Source organism: Polypterus senegalus, chromosome 13 (assembly GCF_016835505.1).
Source record: "Polypterus senegalus isolate Bchr_013 chromosome 13, ASM1683550v1, whole genome shotgun sequence".
In the NCBI taxonomy this organism is placed as follows: Eukaryota; Metazoa; Chordata; class Cladistia; order Polypteriformes; family Polypteridae; genus Polypterus; species Polypterus senegalus.
Window position 1 is genome coordinate 79,398,587 of NC_053166.1, and position 25,042 is coordinate 79,423,628.

Below are 25,042 nucleotides of genomic sequence, written 5' to 3' on the forward strand. Positions count from 1 at the left end.
ACAAAAAATAAATTGTATTGTATTGTATTGTCAATCTTTCGGTGTGCAGATAGAGAACGAGAAAAAGCCTTAGTTGACAGCACCCTCTGGCTTTCCAGAGGAATTTTACAATTATCGAAGCACTTAAATTGTCCCCTATTCGCACATCTGTGACACAGTGTAATACTGTACAGTAAGTAAATACAGCAGTAGGAAATGAAAATATAAAAGTAACTGATGCTCCAGTGAAGAGTCTGAAGGCTCTTGCCATATCTGTGTAGGTTGTCCTGCACATACTGTAGCATCTCTCCCATATTCCTAAAAATGTGCTAGTCAGTTTTTTAATAATAAAATATATTAATTTCCAGGTATATGCATTACAACATAAGAGTTAAAATACAATAATCAAACACATATTGCTATAAAAAAAAAAAAATGTTCAATTAAAACTACAATCAATCCGAATCAAGAATTAGTTAAGATTAAACTTAATTTTAAACAACACTAAAAAGCCTCTCCTAACCCAAGACAGCTAATAAGAAACAAAAAGCCAATTATATTATAATTCATCATAATTATTAAAACAACACTTTAAAAACAGATTTTAGGGCCCAACAAACTTATTTTAGAATAAAACTAACTTTGCTACCCATCTAAGACTGGTTGAAATCTAGGCAATCAAGGCAGATTTCATCTTTAACATTTGCAGTGCAAAATCTATTAGAATGTTTTTTGTAACGCTGGTTGCTATGTTTCTTATTCATCACAAACATTTCTAGTAATAAAATGCATTAATTCAAATGTCTCTTTTGGAATGTCAAGTGCAATGCATATGTCACTATATTAGGCCATTTGGCATAGGATTTGTAAAAACAGTGTTAATGTTAGTGCTGTGCCTTCTGTTAGAAAGACAAATTCATTGCATAATTCTCTATTATATGCCATTTGGCACATGATTCATAAAAGCAGTGTTAATGTTTGTGATGTGCCATCTGTTGGAATGACAAATGCAATGTACATGTCTCTGTTATTTGCCCAATAGCATGGGATTTGTAAAAGCAGTGTTTAAAATTTGTAATGTGCCATGTGTCACAATGAGAAATGTAATGCATTTTATTACTACAGATATTTGTGATGCACCATCTTTTGGAATGACAGAAATAGCAACTGGACGTACACACAGATATTCAGACACTTATCATTTTATTAAGGTGTATTAATAAATTATTATGAGGTTAAAACAATTCTGTATAAATTAGATTTTTTTTTTTTTGTTTTCGTTTAGGTAATATGATAGGCTCAATGTTTCTTTTGATGCTGTGGTGCAATGTACAGTCATTAGGAGGTCCTCATTGGAGAGACTGAGTCTGTGGTGGTCTATATTGTGATTCAGTTCAGAGTTATCCTGGAGTTCCCATCACCATAATGAGCCATGTTGAATACTTATATATAATAAAATGTTTAGAGATTTTGAAGTAATTAAGACAAACATTTCTAGGTAAGACTGATATTCTCTCTAATCATGGTGCTGGGGAGTGGTGGCATGTTGCATGCTGATTAGCACCAGCAAATAAGAATGCCACTGCCCTCCATATATGAAACAGTAATAATCCTATCAACCTTAATATTGTTTTCCCATTGAGTTATGGAGGATGCAATAGGATTCTTCCAGTTCAGAGAGATTAGCTGATGTGCTGACTATGTGTAGGACATCATAGTAAGTTTTAGCAGAATTTTAAAGCAGGTTTTTCTCAGTCTCTATTTCCTCTTGAAACAAAGTACTATCCATCCACCTATAACAATTTTCCCAAAGGTTTATTAAAAACAGAAAAAAATGTTATGATTAAGATGTATTAAATTAGAATTTTACTCAATAAATGTAGAGTTTGATACTGTTACTTTGAAATACTCTGTGTAAGTCAGTATGTATGTTCCATTAGTTTCCTCTTCCTTTTAGCTTTTATGTTTGCTGTGTGACTCCTACAAAAAAACTTTGACATTCTGTCCTGCTCGGCTGTAATACAAAACATTATTAGCGTCATTTAATTTTAATTTGTATATAGGTTTACTAGGTCATTATTGTTGCGTGTATAGACTACAGCGAAAACCTTACTTGTATATGCTAATCAACATGCAAAATGTCAGCACTCTCTGGTGTCATGATTACCTTACCTCAAAAATATCTTAACAACTATTTTAAAGCATTGTCTATCATTATAAGATACCTAAGACATAACACCAAAATATTAGGCACATCAATGTGAAATTTAACCTGGATGACAATCATTATCTTTGAATTTTTATTCTAGCTTTAATACTTCATCTACAGTATGTTTGTGTTTAGTAATTTAAGATAACCTGTAGTAACCAGAACTTTCTATTCCTAGAGACAATCAAAATGCTTTATTCTAAAAGTGGAGTAAGCTCTTACATATAAAAATAATAGTTTTGTAGTCTGTTTATAATTTGCAATAACTTTTTTGAGTATTTTTCCCTTGTCACTGCATTGCATTCAGAGTTTCTCTTGTTTTTAACAAATTAACCCACAGATTTTCCTCCACTATTTGGGTAGTAGGAGGTGTATGCATATAAGTGGAAGATTACCTTTTAGTCTGGTCTTAGCATATATCAGAAATACAGCAGACATCATTCCAATCAGGCCACAGATGACAAGGACAGAGTAAATGGCATAGAATGTACTGGTTGAAGTGACATATAGCAGGTAACCTGACAGGAAGAGAATTGAGATACAAAAACACTACATCAGAGTTTGAATGAAAACTGGAGCAACAAGTAGCATGTGGACTAGACATAAACTAATCAATATCAATAATCAATATTACTTAATCTATCACGTGGCACATTAATGCAGGTATCTGTAAATAAATAGGCTGGTGAGAGTCAGGACAACATGCAGGCTGTGCCATTGCCTGGCAGGACTCAAAGTTTTAGTTCCAGGCCAAGGCGCCTTTAGTGTGAAGAAAGCTCTCTCATCCCTATTCTTACAAAAATAAAACCAATTAAAAGGAAAAGCATAGCTGTAGTGATTACCTAATATGACAATAAGGGTGACATTGGCATTTACTCATTTTAACTACTAGGGTACAGTTCTTAAATTTAGACTATGTACATATATAATGTTGATGACCAATGGAATGCCATTTACACTAGGCAAGTCTGTGGGGTGGACATTGTGTTTGTAGCTCAGACCTTTGAAACTGAGAAGAGGTCTTCCACTTTTCCATTTTCAAAGAATGAGTTTAAAATCCTGAACCTTAATTTAAGGAGAAATAAATCCTGATGTATGTTTATTGCAGTCGGTTTGCTCATGTGCAATGGACATGTGTCAGAGGGGGACCTGTCACAAAAGCATGTCTTTTTTGAAAAACATTTTAACAAGAGATCTGTGGAAGAAGATGTAGAGGGCGATAGAGGGAAGCCACATGAAAGGACCGAGCAAAGCTGGCAGACAAGAAGTGAGGCATGCTTAGATCACAGCAACACAAGGAGCCCAGAGTGGAAAAAGAGAGCGACGAAGAGACGCTGACAGGGATTCAATGATTTGATAAAACTTCTGTTGGGAAACGAGTGTCCGGTGAACAAAGTGCACCCATGGACAGTTGGATGATTAATTGTTGGGGTAACACAGTGTGCAAACTGGACTCTACACCCCTAAAGGTTGTATCCTTCACTTCATATTTTTAACTTTTAGTTAACTTTTAGGGACTTTTAGAGCGTAGACTGTGTGCTCTGCTTTTTTAAAAAAGGAATTTCGTTCCTGATATTGTTAGATTTTTTTATGTTTGTTCATCTTTTTAATGTATTTTATATTGTCTTGGGTAACAGAAGTTGCTGTTGCTTTTCCTGAAATTACTGTTGTGTCTTTGATTATGTGTTTACTCACCGCCCAATTTAAAGAAACCTGTGTGCTATTATCAGTAAATTTCAAACTGGATGGTGTAGTCGGATATTTTAACGGTGTCTAGGGTTAGATTACCTGTAAGTGTGACCAGACACCTGTCACAAAAGCATGTCTTTTTTGAAAAACATTTTAACAAGAGATCTGTGGAAGAAGATGTAGTAAAAGAAAGTTTAGGTTTGTTACATTTCTGATGGGAATACCAACTCAGATACAGACGGAGTTCACAACCTGTGGATGGTAGCCTAGAGAGGCAATAAGATTTTCTTTTCTACTTTGTGTTTTATTTTTGTTTTGTACCTCATTGCTTCTTATGTGTTTTCCCCTCCTGTTTCTTAGTTTGTCACACTGTGACTTAAAGAAAACTAAATATTAAAGGTTAAATGTTCACTCATCATCAAAATACATACCATAAAAGATATGATATAAAATAAAATACTAGTCATAATTAGACATCACACATATAATAAAATAAAATATTCATAAGATACACATTTATAAATGGCTGTTAAGGTACCAAGTCTGTTTCTTCACTAAGCAGAGTGGACAGAATCCTTATCAACATGACCCATCTCCATATTTTTAAATGTTTATAGAGTCATTATTACCACATAACAGAGTAGAGTGACATTCTTAGTCAAATGTGCTGATCATCTTGCAACATGTTCTCACTCTTCAATGCCATGATTAACAGACAGATAAATATGGCCAGTACTACATATGAGATATTATATAGTTTGATAACTGTGACAGTTATGTACGATGCTTCTGAATGGACACTAAACTGGAACAACTATATTTACTTATATAAAAGAATTTTTAATTGCCTTGCTTATATTCCCTATGACCTTGAAAGATGCATAAAATTGATAGATGAGCAGATGAATCCATTGCTAAAACTCTAATTTATGATTAAATATGTAGATAATATCTAATAATTCCACTGATTCAAAAGATGAATGGATGGATCTATTTATTTCACCTTGAATTTGAGTCTCCATATCCATAAGATTGATAATAATATATTGGCTAAAAACTAATTGGATGTGCAGCATCACTTTTTATAACACTAATTACATTGTTCAAAAAACCGATAGACTTTTTCTTCTCCGTAAATATAAAATTATTACAAGCAATGAATTGTTATACACTGAAAAAACTGTAACAAACATATACAGTGCCCTCCATAATGTTTGGGACAATGACACAGTTTTTCTTGATTTACCCCTCTCTGCTCTGGAGTTTAAAATTACAAATCAAACAATTCAGATGTGATTAAAGTGCCCATTGCAGACTTTCATTTCAGGGTTTTTGCATACATTTTGGTCACAGCATATAGAATTGACAGCACTTTTTCTGCATGCCCAAAACCCATTTCAGGGCATTATAATGTTTGGGACAGTTGGCTTCACAGGTGCTTGTGATTACTCCGAAGTGTTTTGTTGCTTCATTAGTGCGGCCGTAATATACCTTGGCTTGCTTCTATCTGCAGACTAACTTTGGAGTCTGTAGTTGCCATTGTTCAACATGAGAACAAGAGCTGTGCCAATGAAAGACAAAGAAGTCATTAAGGGACTGAAAAACAAGAAAAAAATAATTACAGACATCAGTAAAACCTTAGGATTACATAGTTCTACTGTCATGAATATCATTAAGAAAAAAGAATGCACTGGTGAACTCAGTAATCGCAAAGGGAGGACAGAAAATTCTCACTATGGTAAAGAAAAAGCCCCAAATGCCTGTCCAACAGATCGGAAACAGTCTTCTGGAGGAAAATGTGGATGTGTCAGAGAGTACTATCCACAGAAGGGCACACTGCAAGATGCAAACCACTAGTTAGTCACAAAAACAGGATGTCCAGATTACAGTTTGCAAAAAAGTACTTCAATGAGCCTGCAGAATTCTGGAAAAAGGTCTTGTGCACAGATGAGACAAAGATGAGCCTCTATCAGAGTGATGGAAAGAACAAAGTGTGGAGGTGAGAAGGAACTGCCCAAGATCCAAAGTATTCCATCTCATCTGTTAAATATGGTGGGGGTGTTATGGCTAGGGCATGTATGGTTATCACAGGTACTGGCTCACTTCTCTTCATTGATGATGTAACTGCTAATGGCAGTTGCCAAATGAATTCAGAGGTGTATAGAAACATATTATCTGCTTAAATTCTAGTAAGTCCTTCCAAAATCATTGGATGACACTTCATCCTACAGCAAGATAATGATCCCAAACATCCTGCTTAGGTAACACAGTAAAAATGAAAAATTCTTGAATGGCTAACAGTCACCCGATTTAAACCCATTTGTGCAGGCATTTCATATGATGAAGAGAAGACTTAAAAGGTCAAACTCCTAAAACAAGAAGGATCTGAAGATGACTGCATTAAAATCTTGGCAGAGTATCATCAGAGAAGATGCTCAGCAGCTGGTGATGTCTATGAATTGCAGATTTCAAGCGGTCATTGCATGCAAGGAATATCCAACAAAGTACTACATACGACTGCTTCAATATACCTGTCATTGCTATGTCCCAGACATTATAGTGCCCTGAAATAGGGGGTAGGGTGCTAGGTAGAAAAAGTGTTATAATTTCTACACTGTTTTACTGAACTACAAAATGAAAAGTTCTTAATTCATTAAAGCAGCTTCTCTTTCAACTTAACCAATAGATGTGCATCTCTGTTTGCCAGCTCCATTTTTATCTACTACAAGTTTAGTAGGAAAACATATCTGTCTGTTCTTCTCAATTCACTGAATGACTCCTCAGGTTCCTGGTTCTCAGTGTATTACTCCAATTTAATCCAGTATTTACTTTCCTAAATATGAAAATGACTATTTTGATATTCTATCTCCTAATCTAAGTCCAGCTACTCTCTTTACAGGCTGCCTTTCTGCAAAAAAAATGATATGTGCATTTTAATACATTGAGGAACACTGCAACTTCATTACTATAAAGTAATGCTGAAAAAATTGCTTTTTGACATCAGTCATTTTGGAGACTGCTGATTGAGTCCTAATCTGTTTTATCCGTAATTGTATTTTTTTTTGTTTTATATTTTAGTAATTTTTTAAATTAATTATTTTGTTAATGCTTTGATTTTTTTTTTAGTTCTTGTTATATGTTTTACGTATTGATTAATATTTTGTTTATTAATTGCTTTGTCCTGAAATATGTGGTTACTTTATCTAACTTTTTAAATTATGTTGCTTGTATTCTGTGTATTGAGCTAAGGGGAGTTGGGCCCCATGATGCTGCAGTGGGAGAGCCACACTCATGGGTATTTAGGAAGCAGCAGCTAATGAAATGGCTGTTTTAACATTGAGATTGTCCCACTCTTTTGAGTTGTGCTTTTTTCTGATTTTGATTTCCTAGTTTTGACTCACTGCTCTTGATTCAAAGTACACTTTCTGGTTTTTCAATTATTGACTTTTGGCATTTGCTATTGATTGGTTTTTGATTTGCCTGTATGGCAAACTTATTTTGTTTCATTTTGATCCTTTTTTAAAATTCATTCAATAAATATTTAAATATTAAATAAATTTGGTCCCATTTTCTTTGGTCAGTGGTTTTCTTGCTTTTTTCCCCTCTCTCCATTTCATATTTGTGACTTTTAAGCCTATGTTCAACTGTTGAACTTGTCCAGGCCATAAGCCTGCCACTTGAGTTTGGGGCCAGGCTATCTGAGGTGATGAGGCCTACTGTGCTGGTGCAGACTGTTGTAAAGCACATTTACAGGTCCATGGCAGTGGTCAGTTCTAATGTAAAAACAGTGTGCTAAGGCTCAGTGAGTGTGGGTGTGCATGTGGCAGTGTAACCTTGTAACCCTGGGGTGTTTAACGGGAAAATTGGCTGGCCATCTATTCACATGTGTGCATGGTCATTTTAGCTGATTTCCTCATTAACACTTTGTGGGGCAAAAGCAGAGTAGCTGTAACCAGAATAATATAAAACGGTTAAAAGGAGATCATGAAAAGGGAGAGAAGAAAGCATCAGGTTAAATCAAGAGGAAAAGTGAAGAGAATAGTATTATTAGGATCGAGGCAGAGCCGGTGCTGTGAAATGGAGGCAAGTGGCCGGAGACTAGCTCGAGGTGGAGCGAGCGAATGGCACTCATCGGAGTAGGAGCGACTAGCTACTCTGGGAAGTCCCACAGAATGCCAAGGGATGGTAGTGGGTGAAGGGAGCAGGGCTTATGGGGTCCTCGCAGACACCAAGTGATGGTGGCAGGGCCATGAGCCGACAAGGACGTCTCCTCTCGTTGAGAAGACAGTATTAGGCCAGCAAAGGGAAATCCATTTTAGAAGGACACACCAAAGTGCATGACTGGGTTTTAAAAGGGCAGATCCTGAATATTTTTACCCTTCTGATTTTAATCTGTTTTTGAATTATTTATTAATGTAATTTTAACCTCCACTATTATCACTACTTTTGCTGAATACTATTTATTTATTTAAATTAGAAAATATGACACTGCACTTTATTTTTTGGAAATTTTGAAAATAAAAGCTCTTAGCACTTTGCACAATCTCTTGCTGTGTGTATGTGTGTGTCTTTATTGCCCGGTCCATCAGTTTATGCTTATTAATATCCCAAGTTCAAGGAGGAGTATGCCAGTTGTGGGCAACCTGAGCATCACACAGACCTGTGCTGAAGAACAGGAGGAGCAGACTTGACAATATCTTTGTATAATGTTGACTAGAACTTCACTACTTTATCGGTTAAAGGCTGACAAAAGATATTGACTGAAATTTAGTTAAAAATTTATTTCAGCCAGGACCTTCAGTCAGCAGTTTTCAAAGACCCAAAGTCGTCCTTGTCTAATATTTGCTTTCTTGTACATGTATATTAAAATTATGCTGAATCTGTAAACTCCTGCCATATTCAGTGAGTTTAAAAGGGACAGCTGCTCAATTCAGGTTATAAAGACATACAAGGCATGGGAAAGAATTCATGATTAAATACAGGATTTAATTTAAAATTTGTTGGTTCAGTCGCATGTAATCGAATTTTACTGCCATTTTGTGGGTATTGTATTTATTACTTACAAATCCTGCTAACGTTTATGCAATGATGTTTTTCCATGCTAAAAAAGCCTTTCATTATTGCCACATTTATTCAACAATGGAATAGTATCACGACTAAAAATACATGAATTGGGATTGCCTTGAGAGCTCAATGATGTGAACAATCCAGCAATGAATTGTAATTATTTTATTTTGCGCCAAGCATTTGAATAAGTGAGTTACAAATGATAGCAAAATTAATTGTTTTTTAATGCCACATCATACACAGCCATGATCAAGCAATGGAGACTTCAAAATCATTTTTTGAATATAATGGATAAAAGTAACCTTGAAGTTGAAACAGATGTAAAAAAGATAGAAAGATTTGCAATATTGGCTTGAGGAGTCTGTGACATTTGAAATTTGAATTATCCATACTGATGCTCTGTGCAAGAGAGGACAGAGCCAACTATACTTCCTTAGAAGGCTGGCGTCTTTCAACATCTGCAATAAGATGCTGCAAATGTTCTATCAGACGGTTGTGGCGAGCACCCTCTTCTACGTAGTGGTGTGCTGGGGTGGCAGCATAAAGAAGACGGACACCTCACGCCTGGACAAACTGGTGAGGAAGGCAGGCTCCATTGTAGGCACGGAGCTGGACAGTTTGACATCCATGGCAGAGCGACGGGCGCTAAGCAGGCTCCTGTCAATCATGGAGAATCCATTACATCCACTGAACAGGATCATCTCCAGACAGAGGAGCAGCTTCAGCGACAGACTGCTGTCAGTGTCCTGCTCCACTGACAGACTGAGGAGCTCGTTCCTCCCCCACACTATGCGACTCTTCAGTTCCACCCGGTAGATGTTAACATTATATTACAAAGTTATTGTCTGTTATACCTGCATTTTTATCACTTTTTAATTTAATATTGCTATTTATCAGTATGCTGTGAATTTCCCCTTGGGATTAATAAAGTATCTATCTATCTATCTATCTATGTAGTGCCTTTCACTAAGTGTTATTATAGAGCTTGTAAGAGCCAATCTTAGAAAGTTAAAGCTTTGAGTTAAACTCATATTATTGTTTGCTTAATTTGAACAGAATATAATTTCTTTCATAGTCATAGACAATGGTATAGTCTTTTCCCCCTATAAGTTAGTAAAGGTAGAACTTTCTTCCTATAACTGAGATACAGTGTGTAATTGAGTCTGTTCTTGTTTAGAACAGGTGCCAGTGCACAGGGACTTGTAAGACCCATTTTCAACTCAGAAATGGGATAGGCATAAAGTTTTCTGAACGCTGTTTTGAAATGTTTCAGAAACATTTTTGAAGTGATTTGTAACGATTTGAAATGTAACAAGATTTAAGCTTTGAACAGAACTTTTCTTTTTTTTTTTGCCATTTCAATTTTCTCTTTTTTGTGTGAACTGTTTTACTTTGAATTTTAACTAAAACTTTTAAAAACAAAGATATTTTGTCTGTGGAATCATTTCAGTGCATCAGGCTTTTGTTGAATCACACTTTTATGCTAGAGCTACTAAACTTTGGTAATTTTGGAAAAACGCAGCTACAGAGCTTATGTTCTGATGTATACCGATGCAAGTATTAACCTCACAACAGCAAATGACAACCCCTGATAAACTTGATGTGAAAAATGTGTTGCAACAAAAAAACATTTAAGGAGTTTGTGTAAGTGAAAATATCATGAATAATCTTGAAAAGTACCAATTTATTTGGCACTGACATTATTTTTAGCATTGATTCAAAGTAGTATTTCTATGTACTTGGAAGTAAATGCCCCTGAATAAATGTAGTACATGCACAAGATAAGATAAATAATACAGTCCATGATGATCATATCACCCTTTATAAACACTATGCTGTAATCATCCCAATTGTTGTTAAATTGAGGTGGAATTTTACTGTGCCCCTGTGAAAAATGAAATTCAGCCAATGAAGTCAGTGACTAAAAGCAGACCAAGCAGCAGTAGGTCTCCCACTGCCCACAAAAATGTAAAAGGGTCAGATGCTCAGTCCCCTTAACCTGCCCCAAACCTGCATATGTCTGCTGTTCCACTTTTAATTCTGCTTTATCAAAATATCATACAGCACAGATGTGCCACATCTGTGTTGTCTGTCGATTCATAGATGATCAGCCTGACTGAAACCATCCATCACTCAGCTTTGGATACGTTTTTCCAAAATGTGACCGTAATGTGCTGCAGATTCAGCCGACAGGTGTGTTTCACAGATTCGATAACACTATCACTAACAAGCTCCAATAAATGCCTGTGCTGCTCTTTTTTCCACTGCTGTATCAGTGAAAGCTTTACTGTACTTGGTGGAAAGCACTTGTGACTCGTTCTTGTTGAGTTAGTGAATGGCTCAGTATTTTCCTGCTAAAATTGTAGCTTGCTTTTAAGGCATCAATTTTCTTGCACTGTTTCTCAATTTTTATGAGAAGGAAAATATGTATTTAAATAATTGAGCTCATTATGAATGATAATACCAACAGAGTCACCAGTGCAAAATATATCTGATGATTCCTTAATTTGCAAAGATACAAATTTGTTAGGTTTAAGATGACTTAATGTGTGTATGATGTGACAGGATGAAACAGTCAAGAAGTGAATGAGCGAGTGTGTCAGTTATGGTGTTAAGTGTTTTTTGTTTGGCCCGGCCCAAAGAGTATTTGCTTTGCAAGAATTTGGCCCCATGTCAAATCCATTTGAGGATCCCTGCTGTAGAGGATTGCATCCTTTCTTCTGTTCATGTAAAGATGAATAGAATAAGTGGCTCCTGATTTGAGGATAACAGAAATTCTTTTACCTGAACATATCACTCCAGCATCTTCTTCTGGATGACAATCATGCTTTCCCAGACCATGATGTGCACACAATACTAAGGACGACTCATTCCCTCTGCAATACGCCTGATCCATCCAAATCACTCCACTGCCTTCTCCAAAGTGGGCTTCTCCTGGCGCAGAGACAGCATAGCCACAGCCTAGCTGTCTGCAGACAACATGTGCATCATTCAGATCCCATTCATCATCACACACAGTTCCCCAGTGGTCTTTATAAAACAGCTCCACTCTGCCAGAACATCTGTCACTGCCATTGACAAGTCTGATGCTGATTTCATGATCTGAAATTAAGCAATGATCATTACTTTGTCTCGTCTCATTTAACAAAATAAAATCTTCAAATTGTGGCATATGTCTACATTTATTGGTATACGGAGTGTGCAATGAGTTCATTAAAAATACAAAAACACTTTTAAAATACCACACTAAATGATGAGCAAAGCAGTCTCTCTATCTGTGAAATTCTTCAATGCTGTCTCATGCGATCAATGATGAGATACAAGATTACTTGCTTTGAAGATTTTAGCAGTAGAAGCACTTCTACCTGTATAATTGCACCACACATTGCTCTTAAAGATTAGAGTTATGCTACATACTGTATGAATTTCTATTAAAAATGGCAGTGTTGAATAAGGCTTTTCTTAAAGCTTTTCCCAAAGTAGAAATACTATGAGGAATTATTGAATGTTACCTGAACAAACAGCACCAACATTCTGGCCACTGTTGCACCAGTGATCTTTTTTGGTTTTGAAGTTACAACCCAGCAGAGATGGCTCATTACCAGTACACCAGACTTCACCATACCAAAAGGAATGTGATACGTCTCCAAACGAAAAGTTAATTGGTGCTTCTATGGCATAGCCACATCCCAGCTCTCTACAGACCACATTGGCTTCTGTCATTGTCCAATATTCATGACATATGGCTTCCCATTGGTTAGTGTAATTGAGCTCCAAACTGCCTGAGCACTTGTCACTCCCTTTGACAAGTCTGATGTGTCTCTCTGAATCTACCAGAATAAAACAGACTTATTAATGAGTGATTGTATCAGAAGATATGAGCATATGTTAGGAGATATTTGGCATTATAAGTAGAAAGTTAGTGGTCACAAGTTTAGAACACACAAGGAAGTATTAAACAGACTTTAAGGTCAGATGTATAGGTCATGATTGCTAGGATGCAAGCTTGTCACTCCTAAGGCTCTGACTAAAAATGCCAGTCCATTTGAAAATGTCATCTCTGCCATGACCACAGATAAAACATGTATAGATAAAAAAAATAAACATGGTACAAAAAGGTAAAAAAAAAAAAAACTGCATACAGTACTAATGTAAGTGACATAAAAGTGAAACCATAGGAAATTCCTCCATTTATGAGTTATACTCACTGGTTGCAATGAGAAATCAAGCAAAATAACACATTTGATCGCCTAACTAAAAAGATAATGATATGCAAGATTTTGAGGCAGCTCAGTCCCCTTCTTGCCTGAAGAAGGGACCCGGGTTGCCTTGAAGGCTTGCGAATTGTAATCTTTTTAGTTAACTGATAAAAGGTGTCATTATACTTGACTTCTCATTGTATTCATAATGGCTAACATGGCACAACACCCTATTACTAGTAACTGGCTGGTAAATCTTTGGACTAGTAGTGAGTAGTGACTACGTTCTGAGAAGAACAATGAAGCATTGAGTCCTAGGTATTTTCAAAAACATTTTATTGTTAAGTTTACTTGTTAATGTTTAAGCATGACCCTATATACAAAAAGGGAATTAATGTTGTTGATTGTTTCATTTACTTGCTGGCATAAAACATATGTATTGTGGCATATGGCCAGGGCCCTTGCCCAGCCAGGACGCCTCAACGCTGGAAGGACCCAGGGAGGGAGCGTATGCAGAGCAGTACCTCCCCCGGAATGCTAGATGGCAGCCCCCCTCGGTTGCAGCAGTGTCTCGGACTCCCACAGGGCTCCATGGGAGTTTGAGTTGGATACAGCCCTGTTGGAAACTGTGGGCGCCGCCAGGAAGTGCTGCAGCTGCTGCTGAGCCGTTATAGGCAGTTCTTCTGCAACACCTGGAAGTGCTGATGGAAGTGAAACCACAAGCACATGGAGCACTTCTGGGTACCTTATAAAAGAGGCCAACTGACACTACTCAGAGAGCCAGAGTCGAGAGGAGGGAGATGAAGCTTGCCAGGAGGAGTAGAGGAGAAAAGAAAAATTGAAGAAGAGAATTCTGTTGTGCCTGTGTGCTTGGGGACTGTGTTATACTTGTGGGGAACAGGGAAGATGTCTCCCACAAGGGAAAAAAGAAAGATAAAAACACTTGTGTGCCTTAAACTTGTGTCCCACGCCTGTCTGTGTCGGGTTGGGGTGGCAGTGCCTGCCTGGTGGTCCAGAGTATATAATGGTATGGAAAGCAGTCAATGGGCTTGATATGCAGAGACAGGGGTGGCAGGATGCACTAATGCCTTTCTCTCTCTTCCCTGCATAACTTCCGAACAGAAGCCTGCAAAATTCCAGAAAACTTCCCTCTCTCAATGATATCACTTCCGGTTTTGGCCCAATTGGACACACCCCTTCCTACACAGCAGCTATAAAACACTCACTTTTTTCTCACCCACCAGTTCCATTTTGGACACAGTCAACAGTGACTTCTCAGCCATTCCTATTTTCTAGCAAGAGAATTTAATATATGGAGTGGAACCCCCAAACCTTTTTTTCTTGCGTTCTTACAGAGGGTATAATGATATATTCACACTGAAGGTAGACAAAAATGCAAAGGTAATGGAAATTCTCAGCCATAATTAATAACCAAGCTTTGCCTACTAAAAATCAACAGGTTGTTGTCAATTCTGCTTCATTGTGGGACTATTAAGTGCCAAAAGTGGGGGTAAAATTATTCAAATACAGTGCATACTTTTTAACCATGATTTGCACTAATCACATTACATTTACAGATACAACCAATACATGCTTTTTTTTTACATTGTTATTATTATATGACTCTTACCTGAACAAATAACTGCAAAGTCTTCTCTGCGCTCATGGTTATCTACTCCAAGTCCATTTGATTTGCAGAATGCCACTGATGGCTCATCCCCATCACACTCTAAGTGATTTATCCAGACTTGTCCAGGGTTTTGTCCAAAGCGAGCACCTGGCATTGCTGACACTCCATGTCCACAGTTCATCTGCTTACAGATCACGTTGGCAGTGGGCAGTTTAGTATACTGCAACATACTCATAGTTACTCCTCCTGGAATGTTATTGTAATGTAGCTGAACTGTTCCAGAACATCTGTTGCTCCCACCGAGCAGGCTGATGGGAATATTGGCATCTGCCATTGAAAACAACAAGAAATATAAATTATTAGCTGCTTTACCTGGGACATTTCATAAGACAATGGGCCTCAGTTAATTGGGTGTATCAGAAGTACCAGGAAACTAACAAAGTTTGAGAAACTTTTTGCATGCAATATTTGTATTATCTTTTTACCACGGGCTAACATTATTGCCAGGCAGTGTGGTGAAGTGGCTTTGGACTCCAAACCATGAGGCTGTGTGCTCAAGTTCTGCAACTGATACTGTGACCATGAGCAGGTTACTTCACCTGCCTGTGCTCGAACTGGAAAAATAAATAAAATGTAACCAATTGTATCTCAAAAGTTGTCAGTCACCTTGGATAAAGGTGTCAGTCAAATGAGTCATATTAATATCATTATTAGTTTACTGGAGTTGCTTACTTTTGAACATGCTATACACAATGCATTTCTGCATTAGATTCATTCCTGCTTTTCCTACTAACTTGGCATTTCTTGATGGTCATTTAAAAACACAGTTTTACAGAAAACTGTATTCTATTCAACAGAAATAGAAAGAATAAGGTGAAATTTGGAAATATATCATAATTCAATTTTATATGTTTATGATTTTCATATATTTACATCATTCACTGAATTTTTTTTTTTGTTAGTTGTATGCTCAAGCTTGCATTTTTTTCTTTTTTGCCATAGCCATAGACAGAGAAGTGCTAATACTGAATCAGGTTTTACTTGAACTTGTTATGAACAGCAATGACATTAACAGGCTGCACATTTAGGTGGCCTATGTAATGAATTGAATGGTTTAACTTTTGTTGTTGTTTTCTCTAGTGCTTAAAGTGGAAGAAAATAACTGTCGGTACTGTGTTTAAGAGGCTTCTTAAATGATTAATTCTATGTATAACTGTATGTAAAACATTTTGTAGAATGGTATGTCCATTCAAAGTAACCATACATGCATGTATAGTAAATGTAAATAATTTTGGAGGATTTGGGGAAATCCCCTTTTAAAGGCTATAGATGCGGGTGTATATTACAATGGAGAAGCTCATGGTAGTCCTGGTAAAGTTTAAATTTACAGTGTTCGCCCAGGCTTGTCTTGAATCAAAGGTCACTATGTCTGCCTGTACTTCTCTCTCTCCCTTTTTGCTTCTAGTGAAGCAACATCAATGTCTACAGCCAGAGTGTCTGGAACTCGTGGTTTATAGAGTGCTTGCTTACCATTAAGCTTCACATCTTCCTTGAGCTTCACCAAACTTTCTCTTACCATTTCGCACTTCACTGTACATACCAAACATGATCACGTCTCTTTTTTCCTGTCTAGGAAACTGCTTCTGAGTGGTCCATCCACCCTATTGGTTAGTGGTGCTGTCAATCATTTCTACTGTGTCCTTGGTTAGCATTAAGCCACCTCTAAGCACAGCACAGAACATGCATGTTAGCATCATATTGATAATATGTTGACAAATAAAAAAAATTACAGTGTCACGAAACTTTAACCATGTCAGTCAAAGCATTTTTGAGATTTTGGGGTATTTAGTTTTTTATTGTAAGGGAGTTTACTCATAAATACTGTACTTATGTATCAAAAAGTGCATTAGATGTACAATCCTGCCTAATTTCAGCTTTTAAACTCAATGGGAAATAATGTTTTTCTTAGAGAGTGAGTGAGTGAATTACAACTTTGCATTATATAGTATATATAATTTGTATGTGACAAATAAAAATTTGATTTGATTTGATTTTGACTTTCATAGAAAAAAGTTACAGAGTGCTCCACTTATTAGGAGGCAGCTAAAGGGCTTGAGTAACTGTAAAACTACATCAGACCAGGGGGTGGTGAAGTGTGCTGACTGTCTCTCTCAGTCTCTTACAGGCCATTCCTAAGAAATCCCGACAGGTTCTGGCACCTCTGATGATGTCATTTTTGTCACTTCCGGTTCCAGCATAGATGACTTAATTTCCTCTGCTAGCCCTTAAAACTGCCATCTTACCTCCGTATATTCAGTTCTGTTTTGGTCTCAATCTTGTCAACAACTCACTCTTTACAAACCTTTTGCAGCCAGGATCATATACGGGTGGCTGCCCCAAACCTTTGTGATTATCTGGGGTCTTTTGTGACTATATATATATATATATATATATATATATATATATATATATATATATATATATATATATATATATATATATATATACTCACTGGTTACTTTATTAGGTACACCTGTTCAAATGTTTGCTAACAGAAATAGGGCAGGGTCAGAATTTGGTGTCAAATCCAATAGAACACCTTTGGGGTGTGGTGGAACGGGAGATTCGCATCATGGATGTACAGCTGACAAATCTGTAGTAACTGCGTGAGGATATCATGTCAATATTGACCAAAATCCCTGAGGAATTGTTCCAGCACCTTACTGAATCTATGCCACAAAGAATTATGATAGTTCTGAAGGCAAAAGGGGGTCCAATCCTGTTCTAGCAAGGTGTACCTAATAAAGTCGTGGTAAGTATAAAAAAACAATAATCAAAGAACCTTAGAGAAATTACAAACATTACAAATTTAAAATATCTAAAATGCTTTCTTCTAAAATGAATTTCAGTTCTCACTGAGCGCAGTGCCAGAGGGAGTGAATTCCAGAGACTTGGAGGTACCAGCTCAAAAGCATGATCACCAAGAGTCTTTAATTGAGTCTTGGGGATGATTATCAGACCCTGCCCAGAGGACCTAAGGGATCCACTTGAACAGTAAGGATGGAGAAGTTCCACCTCATATTCAGGAGCTTGGCCATGCATGACATGATGTACAAGAACAAAAAGTTTTAAATGAATTCTGAAATTAAAGGGATCCCAATGTAATGCCATTAAAACAGCAGTAATATAAGACCTTCTGTTTGTTCACGTTTAAGTCTGGTACAGACATTTTGGACTGATTGAAGATGGTACAATAATTAATTGCCCACATAAGTAAAAAGTCCATTATGAAAGTCCAAATTAGAGGAAATAAAAGCATAAATAAGGATTTCAATCTCAGCTCTAGATACAACAGTCTTCAGTTTGGCAACATTCCTGAAAGGAAAAAATCATGACTTAGTTTAACATGTGGAATACCCAGTGAACACCATTGAACAGAGAGAACATTCCACACAGGGAGAGCTGCGGTTGGAATAAAGTCCACGTTCAATGAGCTTGGAGGCAGCAGCACTGAGCAGTGTAACCGTTGTTGTCTTAACTAACTTATGAAGGAATCCTTCAAATTAATGAAGTGTATAATTCTAATAATTCCAAGCTCTACAATCTACAGTACATGTGTTTTGGATGCATTTGCAGTATATTTCAATATCTTTGCTAACCATGAGCTTAGAAATATCACACGAGGTTAATTTTTTGTTGTTGCACACATATTCAACAGAAGTTCTGAGAGCTTATTTTTTGTTTGTCTGATTTAGGAAACTATGGAATAGTATGTAATTTCTAAAAATTTAAAGAAAGCTTTTATAGAAAAATAAAGTCAGGTGGAAGATAATTAATAATACTATCTGTGTAAGCCTGTGCTGTAAAAAGCCTGGGGTCCTAGAAACTATTGAAATTGTCAGAAAAAAAATTGAAATGTAGAGATATCAGGTAATTGAAAGGAACTACTCTGGGCATCTGTCTCCTAGGAAGATTCGTTTTACTGTGGTGCTTGCATCGTTTGTGTATTAGCAGCAGGAGGAAAAGTAAAAGGAATACCATTTTGCCGATGTTAGCTGCTAAGCAAATTTGTCTTTCTTCTGAGGTTTTGTTTTGCTGATGTGCTGGCCCCGCTTGTGTTATTTGCAGCTAAGCGAGTTTTCTGTTTCCTCGGCGGTGGAGCCCTTACCCTGACTCCACCTCTCATTTCCGGGCCGGACAGACATACACACTTCCAGGCACAGACATTTATATATAAGATGTTATCAATGCAAATTCATTCAGTTTCCTGTTGTGCATATTTTGTTTTGACTAATCGCTGATCAGTTTGGCAAAATGCTTGGTTTACAATAACTTTAGTTTACAAAGAAACTATTACCTACTGGACTGCTTAAAAGATAAGGAGTTTTCCTACCAGAACAGATGACACCAGCATTTTTGGTATAATGACAGTCATACTTTCGTAAACCTTTAGATCCACATAAGACCAAGGAGCGTTCATGACCAGTGCAATACACTTCATCCAGCCAGAATGGGCCATCTCCTTCTCCAAAGTGAGCATTTCCTGGTGCGGATACGGCATAGCCACATCTTAACTGTCTGCACACTACGTGGGCATCACTCAGGTCCCATTCATTATCGCATACCATTCCCCACTGGTTCTTGTAATACATCTCTAATCTTCCAGAGCAGTGGTTACTTCCGTTGACCAATCTGATATCAACAGCTGCCTCTATGAAATTATCACAAATATAAATTTATCAGTCAACAAATAATCTGCAGGTGTCAAACAAAATGTCAGTTTTTAAATAAGTCTTTCATTCAACTCAGCTCAATTCAAGTTCTTTATCCCATATAGGGAAATTCATTTGCTTGTGCATCAACAATAAGCTTACACAAACATAGGTTTTAAATATAAAAAAAACAAGGAAGGAGAAAATACAGTATAAGGAACCACATATATCTGTACACCAGCATTAAACATATATGCATACATATGCAACTGCAAATATTTAAAAAGCTTACGTCTATCTATACAGCAGCACTTATGAATCTGCCATGTCAACAATGGATATGTATTCCAGTTACCTGTTTTCATTAAGTACCCTAACTGCTGAGGGTACCAATGATATCTTATATCTGGAAGATTTTATCCAACATTGTAAGAACCTGTTTAGTGCCATAGAGCTAAAATGAAATTCTCAATGTAGTGAGTGTATGGGATCGTTGAGGGCCTGACGGAGCTTTTTAAGAACCAGCCCTTCATATAGCTGTTGCACTGATTTTTATTCTACCCCAATGACCCTACCTGCTGCCTTAATGAGGTTCTGGAGTTTGACTTTGGCATGCATGTTACCAAAAGAAAGAATGCCCTGCAGAACATAAAAACAACCTTTTCTGTATTTTTTAGCTATATCTAAAGCACTTTCATTGAATTGTAACTGGTTATTAATCTCCACCCCAGAGTATTTGTAGGATGAGATTCGTTCTACTAGTGTATGTGACATCTGTCTTTATTTTCCTAAAATCAGTGACCCCTACTGGTCATGTGATCTGGGGGAGATGTGACAGATTTGTGTGGTATTTTCCTTTTTTGGAGTTTTGTTTTTTTTCACATTGAGTGGAATGATTATTTAAATGTGTTTTGCAATTAGTTTCGATATTTTATGGATTTTAATGAGGCGATTATTTCAAATGTGTTTTGGGGTTTTATCACTTATTTATGGTGTTAGTGTGTTTCTTGTATTTTTTTTTTTGGAGTGACATTCACCACTATCACGTTGGTAGATTTAATTTAGCCTGTGTTATGTGTGCTGATTTGGTTACTAATTGGGAGACAGGACTTCTACTTGTTTGTTCTTGAACTTGAACTTGTTGTTCTACAGTGTTTTGAGGAGTTGGGACTCTGGTTGGAACTTGGGGGTGTTGTGTGTGGTACCGTGAGAGCAAGTGCTGCTTTCGGCTGGTCCAAAGGAGTGCAGACAACTGGAGGAGATTGCTTTATGCCAGATACGTGCAGTGAGTATGTTGCCCAAAATTGAAAGAATCCAGGACGAATGGTATGAGAGAGGTGCAGCAAGTAAGACAAGAGATTGGAGAATCATCTGACTGGTGTTTCCAATTGATTTTATGCTGTCCGGGTTTCGACGTAGTCATGGCCCGGAAGATATGAGTACCTTCAATGTTGTCTTTATCTAGGGTAATTTAGACTCTGATCATAACTTCTTGTGTTCACTCAAGTCAATTAGCCTGGAGAGCCCTGTCTGGCACTGTGTTTGTGTTGTTTTAGGAGCTAATGGAGCAGTGTGGGAAGCCACCCCTTAAGACAAACTCATGTGGAGTACCCCTGGTGGATGCAAGGTTGAGCTGAATGAGTATAGTCTGCAGAGCCTTTAACTTCCAGGGTTTTACACGGATGCAGTGACAATTGACACAGACGGGAACTCACAAGTATCTGTGCAAGCTCCGAATTGGACTTTGATTTGTTCTGTTTAGATGTTGGTGATGATTGTGTTTTTTTTTTATTAAAATTGTAATTAAAAAAAAAAAGATTGTCTATCCGATGAGGTGGTTGCTCATCCTTGTATATAAAGAAACCTGTGCTTAGCAGCAGTTTGGAGTTTAGCTAATTTTGGATTCCAGTTCCCTTCTCTTACTGGGTGGTGTAGTCGGTCAGTCATTTTTTAGGTATTGAATGAGGTGTAGTTCAGGGGAGTTAGGCATTTAGGCATCCCCTGCCAGTGAAACTAAAACAGACAATATATAGTGCACCCCTCACTACTAATAGATGCCGCTGGATAGTATGTAAATGCTCTCATGAAGTCTATAAACATGAAGATGTTAAAGGGCATTGCTTAAAAAAACCAACAGTATATATCGTCCACTCCTATTTTTCCTGCATGAAATGCTAATTGGTGCAGATCAAGATGGGGGCTAACCTCCATAAATAGGTGCTTTTAAACAAATTGTTGAAAATATTTTGCTTAAATAGATGTTAATGCAGCAGGATGCAGATCATTCTTTTTTTTTGGCTTAGTACTCTTTGGCACCAGGACAGTCATTGATTGTCTCCATAAGTCTGGAATGACTCCCTTATCAAGAGACCATTGGAACAACTTTTGAAAAGGCTGCACTAATTGATTAGAGTGTACCTGTAGTATTTTACAACTGATCCAGATTACATGATAAAGTTTTGATCTTTAATTAAAATAGATTTTGTCTGACAGATTTTCATGCAGGATGGCCAGTTGCTCCTGAAAACTTAGGTGTATTAGAGAAGGATTTTTTAAGGCCTGGTGCCCTCTCAGCTTCACTGACCTGATTCTAACCTTAGGTTACAAGGGATTAATTACTATTGACTCCTATATAGAATTACTGTATAACAGCTCTGGCTTCATATTAACAGTGTTGTGGTTTTAAAGACAGAAAATGCGTATAAAGACTGCTCATTGCTCACTAGCAATGTAAATTAAAAATGGATATGAAGATATTACACCAACCTGAACATATGACACCAGCTTGCTTCTCTTCTTTACAAGTTTTCTTTGCATTATTTATACCTGGACAAAATAGTACATTATTTTCAGTCCCAATACAGTCTGCATTAATAAGTATGATAGAAAAGTTCCATCTACTGATAACCTCAGTACTTGTTATTGCCACAGCATAACCACAATTTCTTTGTCTGCAGAGTACTTGAGCATCTGTAAGTTCCCAGTGGTCACTGCACACAGCTGCCGTATCATTATCGTGAAACACCACTTTACCAGAGCATCTGTCACTTCCATCTTTCAAATCGAAGAATTTACTCCCTGTGTTTAAAAAAATGAGAAATATTTTAAGTTGGGGAAACTGGAGAGAATTTTCAGCTAGCCAAAGCACAACAAGCCCCCATGCAGTGGCGCTTTAGGGTTAAAAGATAGAGATATCTGTTACCAATATAGTCTTTAAAAGAGAAAAAAAGGAAAAAAAGAATTTTGCACTTAAAATATATATATAGTCTTCAGCAATTTTAGTGCATTAAGATGATACCCCCAGATAATAAACCCGGGTGATGGTGTTAAAGATGTGTCCAAAATAAGCATAACAAGTCTTAATGCAGTAATAGCAATAACAGTAAACCAAGGGTATGATATTGAACAGTCTCATTTAGGGTACACATGAAATAATTAGAAAAGAAAAAGAGAAAAAAAAAGGAGGAAAAAGTAATTAAGCACAATAAAACATAAACAGATAGCACCCTAGTAATACTAAGTAATAATAAGAATATATGAGAATATATGCTGATAAAAAACCCGTATTTTAAAATGAATAGATCAGACAGTAGATTATTAATCCTAGCTTTATCATTTACCGCCATGACTCACTATTATGTATCAGAATAGTCCCGGGATCAGCTTTCTTAATTCATTTTCTGCTTCTTCACTTTCAGTTTTGCCGGATACAGGAGGCCGTATTTGACACTGGCTTGCCATAGCCGCTGTTTAATATTATAAAAGGCTGCGCGTTTAATAGCTGTTGCTGGAGAAAAGTCAGGGAAGATACGAATGTGGTTATTTTCATATATAATATCTTCCTTGTTTCTGAGGAGTGCCATCACCTGTAGCTTAAATGATAATCGTTCAAAACGAACTATAAAAGATCTTGGTCGGGGTCTGACGGTGTTTGATCCGCATACGCGGTAAGCCGCTGCTATCTCAGATTCTGCTTTAAAGTCGCCCCCGATTATTTTAGAAAAAAAGTTCAGCTGCGAATTTCACAGGGTTTGAACTTTCTCGGTTCTCCGGCAGACCTTCAATTCTGACATTATACCTTCTACTCCCATCTTCTAAAGCAGCCAGTCTGTCTCCAAGTTTTTCTCAGAGTTTTTTACATTCGGAACTGACATTTACTGCTCTTTCCTCGGCACTGGCAGCTAGATGTTCGGCTATTTCGATCCGATTCGTGAATGTCTCATTAAGATGCTCCAATTGATCAGCAAGCGTGCTCAGTTTAACCGAGTTTTTCTCAATGCGCTCTTCAATTTTACCCAGCACCTGTCGAAGCTCAAGTTATACCTCTTGACGCAGCCTTTCATTTGCCTGTTGGATTTCCTGTCGCAGTCATTCATTGGCCTGTTTCATCTCCTGCTTCAATTCCTGTTTCAGTCTCTCAAGTGCCTTTGCCGTTGCTTTCTCATTAGCCTTCTCGCTTTTCTTTATATCTTGCGTGAGCTCAGCGAGCAACACTTTCAGTTCAGATAGTTCAATTGTGCCTTCCTGAACCGTAGATGAAGCAACAGATTTTTCTGAAGCCGGTGTCCCCGCTGCTCCAGGCTCGCGTAATTGCGTAGCTGAAGCCGCGGACTTCCCGGCCCTTTCCAGTTTCAGGTAATCTTCTCCAATCGGCGAGCTATCCACATCTGCACTCATGATCACACCTTCGCTCCCCTTTTCGCTCTTAGCGACGATGTAGCGGACCGTGTTCCCGAGGTGTCTGTGCTTTCGCCCATCTGATCCAGGTCTGTCTCTGATTGGCCGTATCTTGAACTGGGGCTTGCTGATCGCAGCTTGGATGTAGCTTTAGTTTTCGATTCTTTCGAACCCCCCTTCTTGTTGGCCATGTTTATATGTGCTTACATATACTGTAGCAGTCCCTCTCGGGTTGAATAAATACAGGATATCTCAGAATAATAAGCAAATAATATGAAGAACATTATAACCATTTTGACCAGAACAGGTCATTCAGCCCAACAAAGCATGCCAGTCCTATCCACTTAATTTTTCTTAAATAATATCAAGTCTAGCTTTTAATATCTATAAAGTTCTATTGTCTGTCCAGCTACTTGGTAGCTTATTCCATGTGTCTATGGTTCTCTGTGTGAAGAAAAACTCCATAATGCTTGTGTGAAATTTTACCTTTAATAAGTTTCCAGCTGGGTCCTCCCTGCGTGAATGTTTGCATGTTCTCCCCTTGTCTGTGTGGGTTTCCTCTGGGTACTTCGGGTTCCTCCCACAGTCCAAAGACATGCAGGTTAGGTGCATTGGCGATTCTAAATTGTCCCTAGTGTGTGCTTGGGGTGTGTGTGTGTATGTGTGTGTGCACGCCCTGCGGTGGGCTGGCGCCCTGCCCGGGGTTTGTTTCCTGCCTTATGCCCTATGTTGGCTGGGATTGGCTCCAGCAGACCCCCGTGACCCTGTAGTTAGGAGATAGTGGGTTGGATAATGTATGGATGGAAGTTCCCAGCTGTATTCCTGTGCTCTTGATGAACTCATTTTTAAGTAACACTCATGATCCACTGGACTAATTCCT

General features: G+C 37.5%; 1 protein-coding gene across 3 annotated transcripts in view; it reads right to left on the reverse strand.

Annotated features, from left to right (window-relative positions):
* The window catches only part of LOC120542355 (deleted in malignant brain tumors 1 protein-like), a 47,982-nt gene that overhangs the window by 7,027 nt on the left and 15,913 nt on the right, over nucleotides 1-25,042 (reverse strand). Inside the window, exons 3-8 of one of the 3 annotated variants that reach the window (XM_039774745.1) lie at nucleotides 22,252-22,563; nucleotides 19,167-19,484; nucleotides 14,774-15,100; nucleotides 12,457-12,774; nucleotides 11,729-12,046; nucleotides 2,584-2,706 (exon numbers count right to left, since the gene is read on the reverse strand). In XM_039774745.1, coding sequence (XP_039630679.1) covers nucleotides 2,584-2,706; nucleotides 11,729-12,046; nucleotides 12,457-12,774; nucleotides 14,774-15,100; nucleotides 19,167-19,484; nucleotides 22,252-22,563 — 1,716 coding nt within the window. The remainder of the gene's footprint in view (nucleotides 1-2,583; nucleotides 2,707-11,728; nucleotides 12,047-12,456; nucleotides 12,775-14,773; nucleotides 15,101-19,166; nucleotides 19,485-22,251; nucleotides 22,564-25,042) is intronic. The other 2 variants (XM_039774747.1, XM_039774746.1) reach the window with 2 other exon arrangements.